Source organism: Epinephelus fuscoguttatus, linkage group LG1 (genome assembly GCF_011397635.1).
Source record: "Epinephelus fuscoguttatus linkage group LG1, E.fuscoguttatus.final_Chr_v1".
Lineage (NCBI taxonomy): Eukaryota > Metazoa > Chordata > Actinopteri > Perciformes > Serranidae > Epinephelus > Epinephelus fuscoguttatus.
Window position 1 is genome coordinate 45720422 of NC_064752.1, and position 16740 is coordinate 45737161.

General features: G+C 38.4%; 1 protein-coding gene across 2 annotated transcripts in view; it reads right to left on the reverse strand.

Moving 5' to 3' along the window:
* Positions 1-15371, reverse strand: part of LOC125885604 (calcium/calmodulin-dependent protein kinase type 1D-like) — a 23903-nt gene extending 8532 nt beyond the window's left edge. For both annotated transcript variants that reach the window (XM_049571280.1, XM_049571271.1), the window contains exons 1-8: positions 15218-15371; positions 12793-12904; positions 7535-7660; positions 7127-7201; positions 6294-6432; positions 5852-5975; positions 3121-3196; positions 2662-2774 (exon numbers count right to left, since the gene is read on the reverse strand). In XM_049571280.1, the coding sequence (XP_049427237.1) occupies positions 2662-2774; positions 3121-3196; positions 5852-5975; positions 6294-6432; positions 7127-7201; positions 7535-7660; positions 12793-12904; positions 15218-15356 (904 nt within the window). In that variant the 5' untranslated portion in view covers positions 15357-15371. The remainder of the gene's footprint in view (positions 1-2661; positions 2775-3120; positions 3197-5851; positions 5976-6293; positions 6433-7126; positions 7202-7534; positions 7661-12792; positions 12905-15217) is intronic.
* Positions 15372-16740: the final 1369 nt, after the last annotated feature.

Here is a 16740-nt window from a genome sequence, read left to right on the forward strand (position 1 = left end):
TAAATATTTAGTTTCACCCAAAACATTTAGATTTAACATTTAGATTTAGATTTAGATTTAATATTTAGATTTATATTTAGCATTTAGATTTAACATTTAGATTTAGATTTAGATTTAATATTTAGATTTAGATTTAGCATTTAGATTTAGATTTAATATTTAGATTTAACATTTAGATTTAGATTTAGATTTAGCATTTAGATTTAGATTTAATATTTAGATTTAACATTTAACATTTAGGTGCCACATTTAATATTTAGATTTAACTATTAGATTTAACATTTAACATTTAGGTGCCACATTTAATATTTAGATTTAACTATTTAATATATTTCTAAGTTAACAAATATTGCTGTAAATGTGGTAAAAGGTGACGTTAAAAAAATAACAATACTTTTTTAAACATTGTTTGAAGCTAAATGTGGCAAAATGTTGATGTTATTTTCAGCGTGAGACACTTTACAAACGGCACTCCATACTTATCACTGTACATTATGAGGATGAGATGACGTTATGTAAAAATTCCTCATTCTTCATTCAAGTCATCTACCACAATACAGTGATCAGATTGATCATCATCTGTCACCTGTCTCTTGCCTCCTTTTTGATACATTACACCACTGTATTACTTCTTCACACCTAACATGGCATTTACTTTTACTTATTAATTAATGAACTTGTTTGCACTGTCCCAGTGTTTCTGGACAGTTTTAAGTTTTGTTGTTTTTTCTGGTGGAGTGGATGTAGACTATGTAACAGTGGGTGGCATTTCTCTGCTGATGCATCAGCTACACAACTGGAAATAAAAGAAGGTAGATCCTGCAATGTAATAATCTCTCATGACAGATTCCTTTACATTGTAAAGGAAGAAAAAAAATCTTTTTTTTTTTTTTTTTTTTTTTTACCGATGGATTTCCAGATTGGCAATGTAATAACTTTAAAATATCGATTAGCTTTTTAATGTCTCCTCTCTGTCAGTATGTTCCCTTTTCAGACAAGCATTTCTTCTTCTTTTTCCATTCTGGGTTTTAGTATTAATATTCAGAGAAATAGTTTGGTCCTTTTTTAATTTTATTCATTGATCTATTTTTGGTAAGGAGGACGTTTGTTTCGCATGTCTCTTAATGACAGCTAATTTAGTTCCCCAGGCAAGTGAGAACTGTCCTTTCCAATCTAGTAGCTACGGCAGTTATATCTGACCTAATCCAAGCAGGTCAAACCACTATAGCTGTGGATGATGTAAGTGGGTACCTTGGTCTATAGCCTCTTAGGTTAAGCTCTAAGGATATATTAACACATCCTGATCTATATTTGTCTAACAGTGAGGTTAATCATAGTAATGATTTTGAGGCAAGTTACGAACCAAGTCTTTGGAATTTCTTCTGTACATTTACATGACACTACCTGTTTTCAACACTCCCTTTTCAATAGTGCAACAATGCATTCCATTTCCATGGAACATTTATGAAGTAAGCCCAAGTGCAATAACTGTTTCGGGGGGGTGGGGGTGGCCTCATGGGGACAGCGGACAAGTTGTGAACACAACACTGACACCTTTTGAGTTGACATGGTGAACTTAGCCTTTTTCATACCTGGATAACCAAATTATCCAGATAAAAATGTTGATGATTCAACTGAGTCTTGATTTTTTGATTTTATAGCTCCTGTTAACTAATTTAAAAGTTATCTTGACTTGCTGTCAGAGCAACAAGTCCTTAAACCCAAACCTGCTAAAGTGCAGACTTACTGACAGTTAGCTGGATCACAACCAAGACATTTTACTATGATCTGGATAGCCTACATGTGTTTTTAGAGATTTTAGTAAGGTTTAATTTGCATAGCATTGTCTCCTAAAAGTCTTCTGCACATCCATTGGGAATGTTGGGTCCATTGCAGCTAGCATCACTCATAGATGGTTAACAGAGGGAAAACAGTGGAAATATTTTAAAAGCTCAATGTAGAACAAAAAGACCCTCGTAACAATGCAGGGACACACATAAAATGAGACTTTACTCAATGACTCTATTGCCCCTGGGAATGCTGGGAGGGTTCCATAGACACCAAGCACTTTCAAAGAACCAAGTTAGCTGGATGAGAATAAACAGGATTATTTTTAGCCTTAATTAGTTAGCCAGAGTTGAAGAACAGGGCCCTTATTAGCTAACGAGATTATCATTCATTTGAAGTTGTATCTCTGGCCATCTGATGAATGTAAGTAAGTGTAAAATATGCCCTCTCTTAAAGAAATACCTGGTTGTTTAGCTGCTAAATGCTCTGTTGACCAGCCAGTCTCTAACTGTGTCTTGTCTGCTGTTCATTTAGCTTTTCTGCTGAAAGCAGCTGCCTGCTGCACCAAAAAGTGAAATTATGCAAGTAAACCAAAATAGTAAAGTTGCAAGCCTCACAACAAATTAGGTGCTAATTCTCTGTAGATGCAGTATTAAAATCGACCTCTTTCACACTGTCACATCATTTTCACATTGTCATTTGATTTTACTATAAAAATACTGATTATAGCTGCTTAAAGTCAAGACTCAGTCACAGTCATTGGGATTTACATTAAAGCAATGTATAAAAATGAATACAGTTCCAGAAAAGAAAGTGCAGGAGTATTACTGTAGACTTGTGTGAAGACTGAGATGTTTTCTGCTGTTTTCATACCTGATTCAGAGATGTCATCCCAGAAAGGTGAATGAAAGGCGTACTCAGCTCTCATGATCTTTGAAAAGAGACGAGTCTCGCTCTCGTCAAAGAATGGAGGGTAGCCGCAGAGCCTGCAACACAGAGACAACAAGCTCACTCAGCTAATCCCATTTACAGTGTATCCATCTTTTGTTATCTCTTACATCTAGCCTACATTTTGGATCAATTTAAGATATGCTTTAACTCTGGTTGTATCAAACTGATTTCTCAACAAAGAAAAGTCCACATATTTACTGCATAACCTCAGGCTTCTGACATTTAGTTTATTATTGAAAGTAAACTATCAAATGCAAGCTTATAGGACTGGGAAATAGCTCCAGAGCTAATACATCTTCTTAGTTCTCCAGTCTGAGATCACTATTTATGAACAGTCATATAATGTGCTATGCTTTTATTAGAGAAGAGAAAGGTACTCACAGGATGTAAGTGATGACTCCAATGGACCAGCAGTCAACTGCTTTGCTGTAGGGTTTCTGGGCCAAAACTTCAGGGGCTGTAGAAAGTCAAAATGGATTATTTTACCATAGCTTTCCTCTCATATTTAAGTTTCTATAGTGGATCATAAATGTTCAGTTGTGTTATTGTTGGGATTTAAAATGTCAGCATAAACGCATCTGCTCATGAGTGCCAGCTAGAGAATGTAATAGCATGATTAAGTTAAGAAAGTTCAACATTTTCTGGAATCTACAAGATGACTTAGTCATTAGTATGTTTTAATCACTAAATAGCACCAATAGGAAATGTCATAGATAATATTATTAATCATTTTAACGTCAATGACTACCAACAAATTTCTAATACAGTTTAAATTCAACTGACAATCAAAAACCTTCAGTCTCTCATGATGACAATGTGTACTTTTTAACAGCTAATACATTTACGAGTTTGATATATTTGAATAAAGAATTATATTTTCCTCTAATTTTAAGCACAAAGGCCCTGGACTGTCATTTTTTTAGGAAAACTGATTGACTGCTCCTGCCACTCCAAGAATCATCACCTTATCGTGATGAAGGGGTGTGTGCATCCCTGTAAACCTGGGAGCTGTGATGTCAGGGGCAATAGCTCCTAGATAAATCAGCCACACTGGAGCTGCAGCACATGATATCATAGGGACTAGAGCCCCCTCTTGGAGCCAGACCTGGGAGGGAAGCTTGTCTGGTGGTTGGGTCATGACCCATGGGGCCCGATCAGGTACAGCCTGAAAGAACTAAATGAGGCCATGCAAAGGCAAGAACCTAGGTGTGCTGATGCCTGGCATCATAGACTGGTTCTAGGGACATGGAACATCTTCCGCCCTGATGGGGAAGGAACCACTAGTGTGGGAGGTAGAGCAGTATCAACTGGATATAGCTGGGTTTACTGAGTCTGGAAGTAAAATCCTGGAAAGAGACTGTACTCAGCCCCTGGCATGTAGGCCGCTGAGAGGAAGGCTTGCTATGACTGTTGATTGTGCTTATGCACCAAAGAGCAGTTCGGAGTATCAAGCCTTCTTTAAGTCTCTGGGTGGGGTCAAATCTGGCCCATGATAGGATGCCAGGTGACCTGCCAACCATTTTCTAATTCAAAATAATAATAAATTGATTAACACTTGGAATTGTTTTAGCTTTTAATGTCAATAAGGTCCAAGAGTGCATAAAAAAGCATCAAAATAGAGCGTTTTGATAAAACAAAATAAAAAAAATGCTAAGGAAGGTTCCCCGGACCCTTCTACAAAGCAGATGTCCAGGCTAAGCTCTGAATGTCTTCAAATCTTAGAAACGCCCCAAACTGGCCCCTGGCCTCCTGCGATTTTGCAAAAGTGGCCCCTGGTCAAAGCAAGTTGAGTATCCTTGGCCTCGGAACTCTATAATTCTGCTGGGGGACTTCAACACTCATGTGGTCAACAACGGAGAAAGCGGAGAGAAGAATGACCTACCCGATGTGAAAAAGAGTAGTGCTTTGTTATTGGACTTCTGTGCCAGTCATGGATTGGCCATAACACACACCATATTAGAGCATAAATATACTTGGTACCAGAACACCTAAAGCCAAAGATGGATGATCAACTTTGTGGTTGTATCATCCGATATGTGACCATATGTCTTGGACACTCAGGGGAAGAGAGAAAAGGAGCTGTCAACTAATCACCACTTGATGATGTGTTTGATCGAAAAGCAGAGTTGGTAAATCCAAAGGTGTAGTAAGGGAGAACTAGGAACATCTGGCTGAGGTCCACTGCCCACAAGGTATTTAACTCACAGGAGTTTTACATGTGTCCAGACACCTGATCAGCATGTCCTCTGTGGAGGAGATAGAGTTTGAAAACAAAGAAGGTCTCACCCATTTCCCTGGCAGAGGCCTCTGAGATAGTAAGGGAACTCCACTGGCAAGGTGCTAAGTGTGAATGAGATCCACCCCAAAATGCTGAAGCCTCTGGACATTGTTGGGCGGTCTCAGTTGAAATGCCTCTTCGGTGTCACATGAAGGTTGGGGACAGTGTGGAATGGCAGACCAGGGTGGTGGGTCCCATTTAAAAAAAGGGGGACCAGAGGGTGTGCTACAATTTTGGGGGTTTGAAACTGCTCCCTAGGAAATATTTTACCAGGGTTTTAGAAAGGAGGCTCTGAGCAAATACTGAACTTCTGATCTAGAAATGCAGATTCCACATATCCAGAGGGAGCTTGGAGTGGAGCCGCTGCCCCTTTGCATCAGACAGCTGAATTGGTTTAGGCATCTGATCAGAATGCCTCCTGGGGACCTTCCTTAGGAGGCACATCCAACTGGTAGACCTCGGGGCAGACCCAGAACATACTGGGACATGGGATCCCTCAGGAGGAGTTGGAAAGCTTTGCTGTATAGAGGGACGCCTGGACTATTTAATGAGCCTGCTGCTACTGTGAACTGGCCCCAGATATGGGGTTGTAAGTGGACAGAAGAGTGACTGCTCTTGTCCTTTTCAACATTTTTAAATAGCATTCACACTGTATAATGTTCCTTTCATGATTCCTCTTAATTTTCTTGTATTATTTTTTATGTTATCACCACAGATACACCACTTAAATAACAGTGGATTGTGATTCACTCTTGAAACATATTGACAGTAGTTGTGTTGTTTATGGGTGCATTGCAAGCAAGTGTATATGTATGCCCCTCCCCAATAACTCACCAACATATCCTGGCGTACCGCAGGCTGTGGACATCACACCATGCTCCACCGTCTTAGACAGACCAAAGTCACTGACCATGATCTTAGCATTCTCATCTGTGTTGTAGTACAACAGATTCTCAGGCTGTCCAAACACAGAGGAAGAGAGAGAGAGTAAAAAGAGGAAAATTATGTAATGTAACTTTGCCTATGCATTTTATAATAGGATTGTTAATTATTTAAACCTACAGTGTAATGTACTTAAAGCAAATTGTACTTCAGTTACTTAAAACATGCACAAACATCTTTATTTAGGACTTCTTGTATTGTGTGGAGATTTAGTCATTTTGTCATTCTAGCTTTTTTTCCTTCTTGCTGAAATTACTCTGTGTGTGTGTGTGTGTGTGTGTGTGTGTGTGTGTGTGTGTGTGTGTGTGTGTGTGTGTGTGTGTGCGTGTGTTACCTTAAGGTCCCTGTGCACAATGCTGTTTTCGTGCAGGTAGCTGACAGCCTGCAGCACCTGTTTGATCACTGTGCTGGCGTCCTTCTCAGTGTAAACCCCTTTGTCTAAAATGCGATCAAACAGCTCCCCACCTGACACCCTGCACAAACACACGCACACAAAGGAAATCTTTAGTGTCTTTTTTTTATAATCTTTTTAGAGATTTTATTGCCTTCTTCTGACCTTGGACAAAGTATCCTGTTGGAAAAAAACATTTGTTGAGGGCTCGTAAAAATTTTAGAGAATCTATAGTTTCTGAATATATTAAATATATCAGGGTGAATTATAAAATTATGTACAGTATTTGTAGAATACCGATAACTCTTTTAATGAAATGTGATAGCCATCCAAAAAAAAAAAAAGGAACTTCGGGTTTAGGTGACAATACCATTTAGTTTTGATGGAACAGTCTAATATAGAATAAATTATGTTGTCAGACTGTGTGGAGTAGGATGATTTTTCTGGTCTTAAAGCTACAGGGGTAACAGAAGAGGAAAAATGTATGTTAAGGGTTTTAAATGTATGGAACAAGCAGATGCACAATATGCAGCTGTGTGTGATTCCGTCTAAGTACTTTTTGGGTAATGATGTTTCCAACTTTACAGTGGCTTGCTGTAAATCAAAGAGAAAAAAACTTCTAAAAAGCTTTTAAATATATAAAAAAAATACGCACAATTTTCATATGTTGTTGTTATTGTCAGATTTCATTACACTCAATATGAGACCCATTGTCAACATTTTGTTCTACCAAAGTAATAATTTATAAAAACGGTGATGATAATTAGTCCACTTACAGTTGCATGACCAAGTAATAGTGTGTTCGACTCTCGTAGAAATCCTCCAGTCCCACCACGTTTTCATGCTGTATCCTGAAACAGTAAAAAATACAGTAGGTTGAGGCATCACTGCTGTTCTCAGTGGCAAATGTTACACATTTACAGCGTTGTATGAACAACAAGGCAGGGTTAACTTCTTACTAAGGTTGTTAATAAGCAAAGGTAAGAAGGTGCTACACATACAATTCTATGTATTTTAAAGAGAAAGGCAATGTTGGCTAGAACATAATGGATAACCTGTATAAATGTGTGTGTAAGTGTGTTTGTGTGTGTGTGTGTGTGTGTGTGTGTGTGTGTGTGTCTGTCTGTCTGTCTGTCTGTCTGTGTGTGTGTGTGTGTGTGTGTGTGTGTGTGTCCATACTTTACCTTCTCAGTACATTAATTTCATTTTCAAGGTTGCTATGAGCGAGGTATTTTTTCTTCAAACATTTCAGGGCGTAAAGTTTTCCTGTTGCCTTCTCTCTCACCATGAACACCTCTGAAAAAGACCCCCTGCATGAAAACAGTAAGGACAGATACATGAATTGAAGTGGAGGTCTATGGAAATGCTCAAACATGTATGACACAACAAGTTGGTGATTGTATTTCTTCATCATTATTTAAGTTCAAAGCACCAGTTTTTGTTCTGGTTTAATATTCCTTTACTTCAAGACAAAGACATGAAAGTTTCCAGGATGATGAACAATTATTTGCAAAAACTTCCCAATTAACAATAATCCAGTCACCTTAGATGAGTACACTAAGCCCTTGAAACAACTGTGGGCCTCTTAAGTGTGAGCCAATGGGGAGAGTCAGGTCCCCAGGCATGTGACAAGTCACTTGCTTTAGGGTCCCCAGGGGCTGAATGCATCACTTCCATTAGTTGTCTTTTTTTTTTTAACCAGATTTGAAAACGTTCACCTCTACACCTGATGCCTGCTTTTTCTGCATTGGCTGGTGACATCAGGCCGTGGCCAAAGGGCAGAAATTTCTCCACTCAGGACGTTAGGATTAATGTAATGTGTTCTGTCAGGTAAAATAGTCTTTGTTGTGGTGTGTTTGGTGTTAAGAAAATATGTTCAATTACCAAAAAATATATGATTCTTGTTGCCATTAAATACAGTGTGAGATAGCATATTGGAGAAGCTAATATTTACGTTAGCCATAAAAACGATGAGAAACATGCTAACATAATATATCCTGTGGAATGAAGCTGAAAACATAAACCTATCATATTCTTAATGACAGTGCTTAGTTTTGGGGAAATACGTATGCGTCATACTGCTTTCTAAAAAAAACAGTATTTTCTTAACTCCTTCCCACTTAGGATAAACTGCCATGACATCATTGACACAATTCACTAACACATTGCTGGTATACTTTTTTGTTAGACAAGGAAGTAATGCTCCTGGCTTGTGGGGACTGTGAAGGAGATCTTTGAGGGCTGTATTTTTCTTCCCACCAATTTTGCAGTAAGTCCCTCCCTTGTGATTGGATGCTAGCTGTGAGCACAACAAGTTCCGCCCTACAGTGCTATGAGAGCAAGTTAAGATATCGCCGATGGAGAACGTAAAGTAAGTGTTATATTGTACTCTACTCTGTTGTGTTATTGGTGCATGGTGCTGTTTGTTGAGAGCCCAGGGGTAGAAATCTTGCGAGGCCCGGAGGCAGCAGAGTATCATCGACCCCAGGCAGACCTTGTCACTGGGAAAGAGAGCCACGAACCTACGCAGGACTGGGCATCTATGACAACACAAGAACTGCTCCTTTTTATTATTAATAATGATAATAATATTTTCCCTTGTTGTATAAAATTGTGCACTCAAGGCTTAGTCATGTCTCCAATGCATTTATTCAGCTCCAGCAATTATTACTATTACTATTTCAAGATTATTCTTGGGGCTTTTATCATTATTTATTTATTTTATTGAATATGTTGTCAATCAGGTAAAACAGCAATGTCAATACCTAGTAACCTTCGACCACTACATAACCTGGAGCACATCCCTGATAAAGACTGCAGTTTAAAAAAAATCAGTCTAAACCATGTAACCCAGACATGCTGATGCCCAGTCTTGGCTGGGCATCAGCATGGCACCTTTTTGTTTGGCTCACATTCTGATGGCAGCCTGGGTGTAATCCTCCATTTTGGCCACTGAGTAAAGCATCTGTGCTGGTGATACTGCAGCTCTGACCTTAAACGCCTCAAGGCCAATAAAGATGACTCAGATTGCACATTATAAATGCACCGTTGCTATTATATTTTGGTTGTGTACTGTGTTCTGAATTAAGGTTAGACTCATATACTGATACTTGCAATTATTGAAAGTTACATCTGAACCTGTATTTTTCATTTTTTTTAGAGCAGAATAAGCCTTTACTGATCCAAAATTCTAATAGCATATTTCAGTTAGGCACAATATAATCATTTGATCAGCTTTCACAACCTAGGAACATCACTGTAACCCATGATACACAATGACTTTTATTAACCTTTAATAACAACTGAATGCATTTTGGCAAAGCGGCATAAGTCCATCAGGTAGTGAGACATGTGTCGACTTGGACACATTTCTGTCTCATGTTTGCATAAACACAAACCTGCACCTGCTTATACCACCTCCCTTCATGTTCCCTCAGTACACTCACCCACCAATATAGTCAGTCAGACTCTTAATCCTATAACGAAGTGGTGCTAGGATGTTCCTGCACTGCTGTTCTGACGTCAGTGCTGAAGAACCTGAGACACACGCGCACACACACATGCACACACACTTACACACAGAAGCCTAACTCATTCACAGCCAGTCAAAGATGGAGAGCTTTAAGCAGCTTTAACACTGCAGGACAGCACTGAGGAAGCAACACCTACACTTACAGTTACAACCATTTTCTACAAGCCATTGTACTGAGCAGATAAAGCAAATACAGTGTCTGTGCAGCACAGGAGTGAAATATAATTTGCTACTTGGCCAGGAACCTAATTCATTTAAAGGACCACACCAGTGGTTTTGCAAATTCCTACAAATCACACATAAGCCTGAGTGTGGAACCAACCTTACTTTGCACCAACTGTTTGCTCAGTCAAGGCAGCCCCCTCACTCTGACATCTCTTCATTTAATGCATGTGTAGGTCCTGTTTGTGCGTGTGTGTGTGTGTGTTTCAGGCCTGTGTGTATATGATAAAGGAGTGAAAAAATGGAATTTCCTCTTAAAAAAATGATGAAGTACATTTCTGACAAATGTCAATAAACTTGCCAAATTTGGATTCTTTTGTTACAAGCAATCCAGTGCTTCCGCATCTGTCTTCCATAAAGATGTAGGACTTCAAAACTGATGCAGCAGAGGCTGAGATATTCTGACTTTCAGTCCTTAGTATGGGTCAAGCGCCAAAAATGTTGGATCCTACCATTCCCATGATGGGAATGAAGGTAATGCAGTTAGAGCAGTGATGTCACTGCGGCAAATACTGTGGCACATTCAAGCAGCAAAACTAAAAACTGAACTTGACAGAGGAAACTGAGCTAAACTTTTAGCTTCTGAAATAATCACTGAAGTTACGCTGCTCCTCGTGCATAAATGCGCACAGCATCTCTCTTAATGGGAAGTCGGACAGCAGCTCTGCAGCTCTGCTCTGATCTCTGCTATGTGTTTAAATTTCAGAGACTGTCAATATTTTCCTCATTGATAATGTACTGTATTGTTTCACCCACTTGCAGCCCATTCACAAGGGCCTGTGTGTGTAATCACTAGAGTGTATGCAGGTTGTGAACCTGCCTATCTATTCAATTCAATTTCAATTTATTTGAAGAGGACAGTGCATATTAATGAACAATCGATACAAATACATCACGTCATGTAAATATGCTGGATTTAGCTAGAAGCTAATTTCCATCCGTAGTCCTCACATTAAAAGACAGACAGACATACCATAAATAACAGTTTAATTAACAACATATAAAGTGCACAACAATATTAGCAGCAGTTATACAGCAGATTCAACAAGGGGCTACAGTAGAGAACTGTATGAGAGGGCTGATCAATGATTCATTTATGGGAGCAGATTTGATGAGTCAATGGTCATCCTTTAAGCTGTTTTTTAAATGTAGTGAGAATGGGACTGTCTCTGACTGAGGTTGGTGCATCTTACTATTAGAATAATGTGCCCTTGAAACAGAAGGAAAATACTGCTCAATTCTGACTTTACACCAGGTTTTTGTTGGCTTATGGTTGGTTTATGGTGCTTTCTGCTGCCTCAAAATAGCAATATGCCAACAATGCACCTGATCACACCTCATTTTCAGACCTACACCAAGTGACAGATAGGGCCCAGCTTTTGCTAGACCCTTCCTGTCTGTGCCATGTCAGAGGACATTATTCACTGGGTTAATGCCTGTCATGACCAGTTAACTTTGACATGTTACATTGGTGCAATGCCCCTTTATATGGAAAAATAAAAGCTTTATGTAGAAAATAGTTTCATACTCAGCAAACTCAGGCATCACAGGGGCATAGGTAATGAAACAGTTGTTTGGAGCTATACAAATCTGATATTTTACAGGCACTCTATGCAAAATGTGAATATTAATATAGCATCTGATCAAGTTTATTCATACCATGAGATCATGATCATTATATGGTTAATCAGGTGGCCCTACAACAGGTTAACAGTGCAGGTTCAGCTCTGAGTAGATTATCCAGATAGTGTGAGAGACTCCATTGATAAAACAAGCTCTCAGGAAGGTGATATAAGGGATTATCCTCAGCCTTCAGGCCAATCAGAGCCCAGTAACTGGGAGACAGACAACACTCCTTCCTTTTATCCATTTACAGTCCTCCGAACTTCGGCAAAATAATTGAATGTTTCTGTAAAACAGTATTTTAAATCAGGCTGGTGGCTGCAACAAGACGTGCGTCCCATCCTGGATGATGGTGTGTAGATATTTTTTCATGATACAAATCTGTCCCTCTGTTCTGTTCCCTGTCTCTACCCTCAAGAAGAGCTAAGTCAAAAGTTAAAGCTTCACCTGCTGTTTTCAGTTGTTTGCACACTGAGCTTTGGACTGTTTTAAGACAACTTTTTTAAGAGCACACCCAACACTTCTGCTGCTTATTGTTCTACATCTTAACGACCACCTCCAGTCTGAAGTCTGTGCCAATCACCATCACCAAATGTTATTTGAGTCCTGATTCCAACAGTGTTTCATTTAATGGATTCCAAGTGTGACAAAGAAATCAGCTTGATGATTTACCAACTGTTGTTAAATAACAGTTTGGTGTAGCCTGATGCAACCAGTAGACACATGACTATCCCACCCACACCATGACATGACAGTCAACACGAAAACAACAGACTTGGATAAACAACCACATCTCTTGTGGGTGCCATAGACCCCACTTTCATGCATGCTAATGAAGTCACTGGACTTTTCCTCATGACCACCGCAGCAAACCAAATGAGATTCTTTGCAAAACTGTTCAACATCCAAGGAACATTTTTGTCCTGAATGCCTGTTATTGATGGTCATCAAAGCTAACTTTTTTTTGCATTGTGCAACTTGGTCTGAAATTGTCTTAAACTAATAACTAAAAACTCTGAAAGCAATCACCAATTCTCTGTCTCTACTCTCAGCAGCAGTACTTACGATCCCATTTTCCCCTCGAATTTAAACAAATCCTTGATGTTACTGGTGCTTTTCTTCCAGCTGCAGATGATCTCCTTCCGCCCCATCTTGGCTCTGACGTTGCCGTAGACTCCTGAAGCACAGATAACATCAATTATTTACATTTTGATGGGTTAAAAAAAAAAAAAAAACACTGAACATCATCATGCATCAAATTAAGATTTGAAAGCCACCAGTATTGATTTAAAAACCTGAAATTATTTTTTTTATCAGTATCACACAAATTTGTGTCTATTTTCAACAACACCCTTGCACAGAGTACTGTGTGCACCCACTATGAAACGTCTCTGTCCCCCACATATTAAAAGCTTATGTTTAGCCCTCAACATATCTCATTCTGTGGATTGTGGCATCGTGGTGACAGGCCTGTCTGTGGTTATTAAAAACTACGTACATAGAGCAGGATCAGTTTAGTAACTCTTATGAACTGTATTTACACATTTTAGTATCAAAGCCAAACACACTTTGTAGAATTAATAATTACAGCAGCATAGGCTGTATGACTTCAACACCTGATATTGCAGGGTGGCAAATCAGAAAACACTCACATGAGTTATTCTGGGAATAGTGATATGGATTGTTTCAGAGGCACTCACAAATGACCTTCTTTGTTATTTACTTATTTTATTTTATATTTTACATGGGAAAATCTTTTATTTTTCAAATCTAGTCTATTAATGATGACCTCATATGTCTAAACTCCTGGCTACAGTGTAGGCCTGGGCGACGAAGAGAAAATCAAATACCCCAGTATTTTTGTCAAAATACCTTGATGTCAATATTGTGACAATGTTGTAGGGTTGACTATTGGTGCTTTAACATATTTACACAATGAGATTTTGGATGCATGATTATCAGTAAGATAGATATGATGACTAAGTGGGTAAAGGCAAATAATAGAACAGCTACAGCCTGGTAAGTTCAGAAAACTACATAACTGTACTGCGAGGCAGCATTCAGAACCAAGAAAAGACAACACTTGTGATATTACAATATCCAAAATCTAAGATCATATCTAGTCTCATATCACAGTATCAACATTATATTAGATATATTGCCCAGCCCTACTAAAGCCAGTGGCAATAATGGTCAAACATGTCTGCTAAAAAAAGTCATAGGGGTGGGGGGTCATAAGTCTTTCCCTGACCCTTCCCTGTTCTACAACCCTCTAAGATGTCCCCACACCTTAGCCTTATGTTCTTCTTACATAAACAGTTGCATGTCCATGACTGAGGTCAGTCCTCACTGACTAAAGCCTACTTGTACCTATCAGTTACACATGCTTCAAAAAGGCAGAGGATTAGAGAGGTAAAAAGCAGTGGTTGGTTAATCTCCCCAGCCGTTCCTCCTGCCCTCCCTCCTTCTAGTCTCCTGTACTCATCCCTGTCTGTAGAGGGAACAGATTAGTGGCTGATTCCCTGACAAGACAAAACTGGGTCGTTTTTTTTTAATCCAGCTGGCCTTGAAAGAACAATGACCTCTGGCCTTTTACTAACATGCTATTTGCTGACATTCAACAAAAGGCTGTCATTATGAAATTCAAGAAAGTCACTATCTCAAAATCATTGTCATAACTTTGAGATTACATTTAGATTTTTGATACAATGATAGAACCAGGTGATATTTCACAACCACTCTGTATATTGACAGAGTTCTTCACAATCATGATAACTGCAATTATTGCAAATTCATTTGAATTTGAAAAGAAAACATATGAAAATACAGACTTATGATTTCAGCTTATCCTCTTTACTCAGCGAGGAACATATTCCATGAATCATTTGGTGTTTGCTCTAAGTGTTACTCATGGCTCTTCAGGCTACCCAGACACTAAATTGTTGAACCAAAAAAAAGTTAAGGCATACAATGAAGCCCTTTAAGGAACCCAGAATTCAAGGGGATAACAGATGATAAAGATAGCCTATACTTAAGATGTCTTCAGCTGTTTCTGTCCCTTAGGGATTCCAAAAACCAGACACCAGAAGATAGGCTACTACACTGCAGCAAAAAGTGTGAAACTGTCAGTGTGTTGAAATTTGCTGTGTATCAAAGTCAGAAGTATCTCCCAAAGAATTCACACGAGTTGCCTTTAATGAAGCGTGTAACCTTAGCTTTGTCCTCCTTTTAAAAATATAATCTACATAAATTACTAAATGGAGTGTGGTGTGATGACAGTATAGACAATCAACAGAAAACATCAGCAATTCCTATTAAAAACAGCTTATTTGGTATCTCTGATGGTTTAATTTTAAACATGCATTACATAACAAAATGTGAGCAGGAGGCATATTTTTTAACAAAGACGACTCATTACATCCATGCAGTTCAAACAGGCCACCAAAGCTACTTTCTCTAGTCCTGAAAGTGTAATAAAGTTAGTTTTTACCTGGGGAGCGGTGCAGAGATGGTCGAGCTGAGGTATCGTTGGTATACCTGACTGAATTAGGTACGCCGCTGGTCTTCACGCGCAGGGGGCGGGGCCTCGTCCATTCATCTCCTCCTCCGTCTCCATTCAGTCCAGGCATTACATGCTATATTCAAAGACGGTCGGAAACTGCAACATGCCAGGTACAAATTGTTCCAATGTTGTATAACTGAAACACAACTTTTGCCATTCATTTCGTTCAATGAAGGTCGTTCTCCATCCCATTGGGAATGATGTTTATTTAATCATTTTCAAATGAATCAGTGAGTGAATACTGTCAAAGGACACATTTGTCTTAGTGGCTGGTCATACTGACTGTGAAGGCATCATCTCTGTCTACCATATTCAAACAGATTTTCATCAAGTTTTGACTATCCCCTTATGTATTGGAAGTGTAGCCTAGTATATGGAGGACCAAATCTGCCACAATAAGAATAAATAAATAAACAAATGACTCAACGATAAATAATTGAAATAATAATTATAATAATAATAATAATAATAATAATAATAATAATTTCAGTCAGAAAAGGGCTATCTGGAAAGCCTACCAGGAAAAAATCTCCCTTGTGATTTGGTGTGGGTTTGATTGTGTTTGATTGCTGCTGCCTGAGTAGTCAAGACATGCCCCGTCATTAACATGTGGGCTATGAAATAGAGTGCCCTCGGAATGAGCCCTTAAACCTGGAAATTAGTTAGCATTTTACCACATATGGTTCCCTCATCTCAAAGTCAGTGGCCTTTTTGAATTGGTTTTTAGTTAGATGCCTCAAAGAAGGTCTGTGGTCAACACAAGCCTAAGAGACTTTCATGTCTTGTTCTACAATGTAAGCTACATCAGTAAATACCAGACTTGTAAACTTTGAAGCTTCCATGTGTCTTAAAAAAGGTGGTCACTAACAATTGGCTAAATGAAACTACTATGCGACTGTAGTGTAGTTTGTTTATACCATTACGTTAGAATTTTACGTCTGGTAATTGCAATTTAGAATTCAATAATCTGGAAGTGGTGTTAATTTAGGATTATCTTGCTGAACAAAACGTGCAAGTATCATAAATGTTTGTTTGCCACAAAGTTTATTTTTGGCAATAATCCAATGGAAAAACCCCACTGACCCTTTTTGACATGTCGGCATACAGAAAAACGTCTGGGACATTCTATACAGACACAAATAAAAGAAGAAGAAAGAAATAAATACGAAAATGAATAAATAGAGAAAATAGTAAGATTATAAGTAAATGTAAAGAGATAAGAATGAATTGGGAAATAATTAAATATGAAAACAAATAGATACAGAAATTCATAATTTGTTAAATAAATACATTTTATTTATCTTTTTTCCATTTCTGTGCATATTTCTGTGCAAACGTGCATTTATTAGATAATTGAGACTTTTATTTCTAAATTGCAGTCATTCTTATTTCAATTATTTATTTACTGAGTCATTTGTTTATTTCTTTCTTTCTTTATTTATTTATGGCAG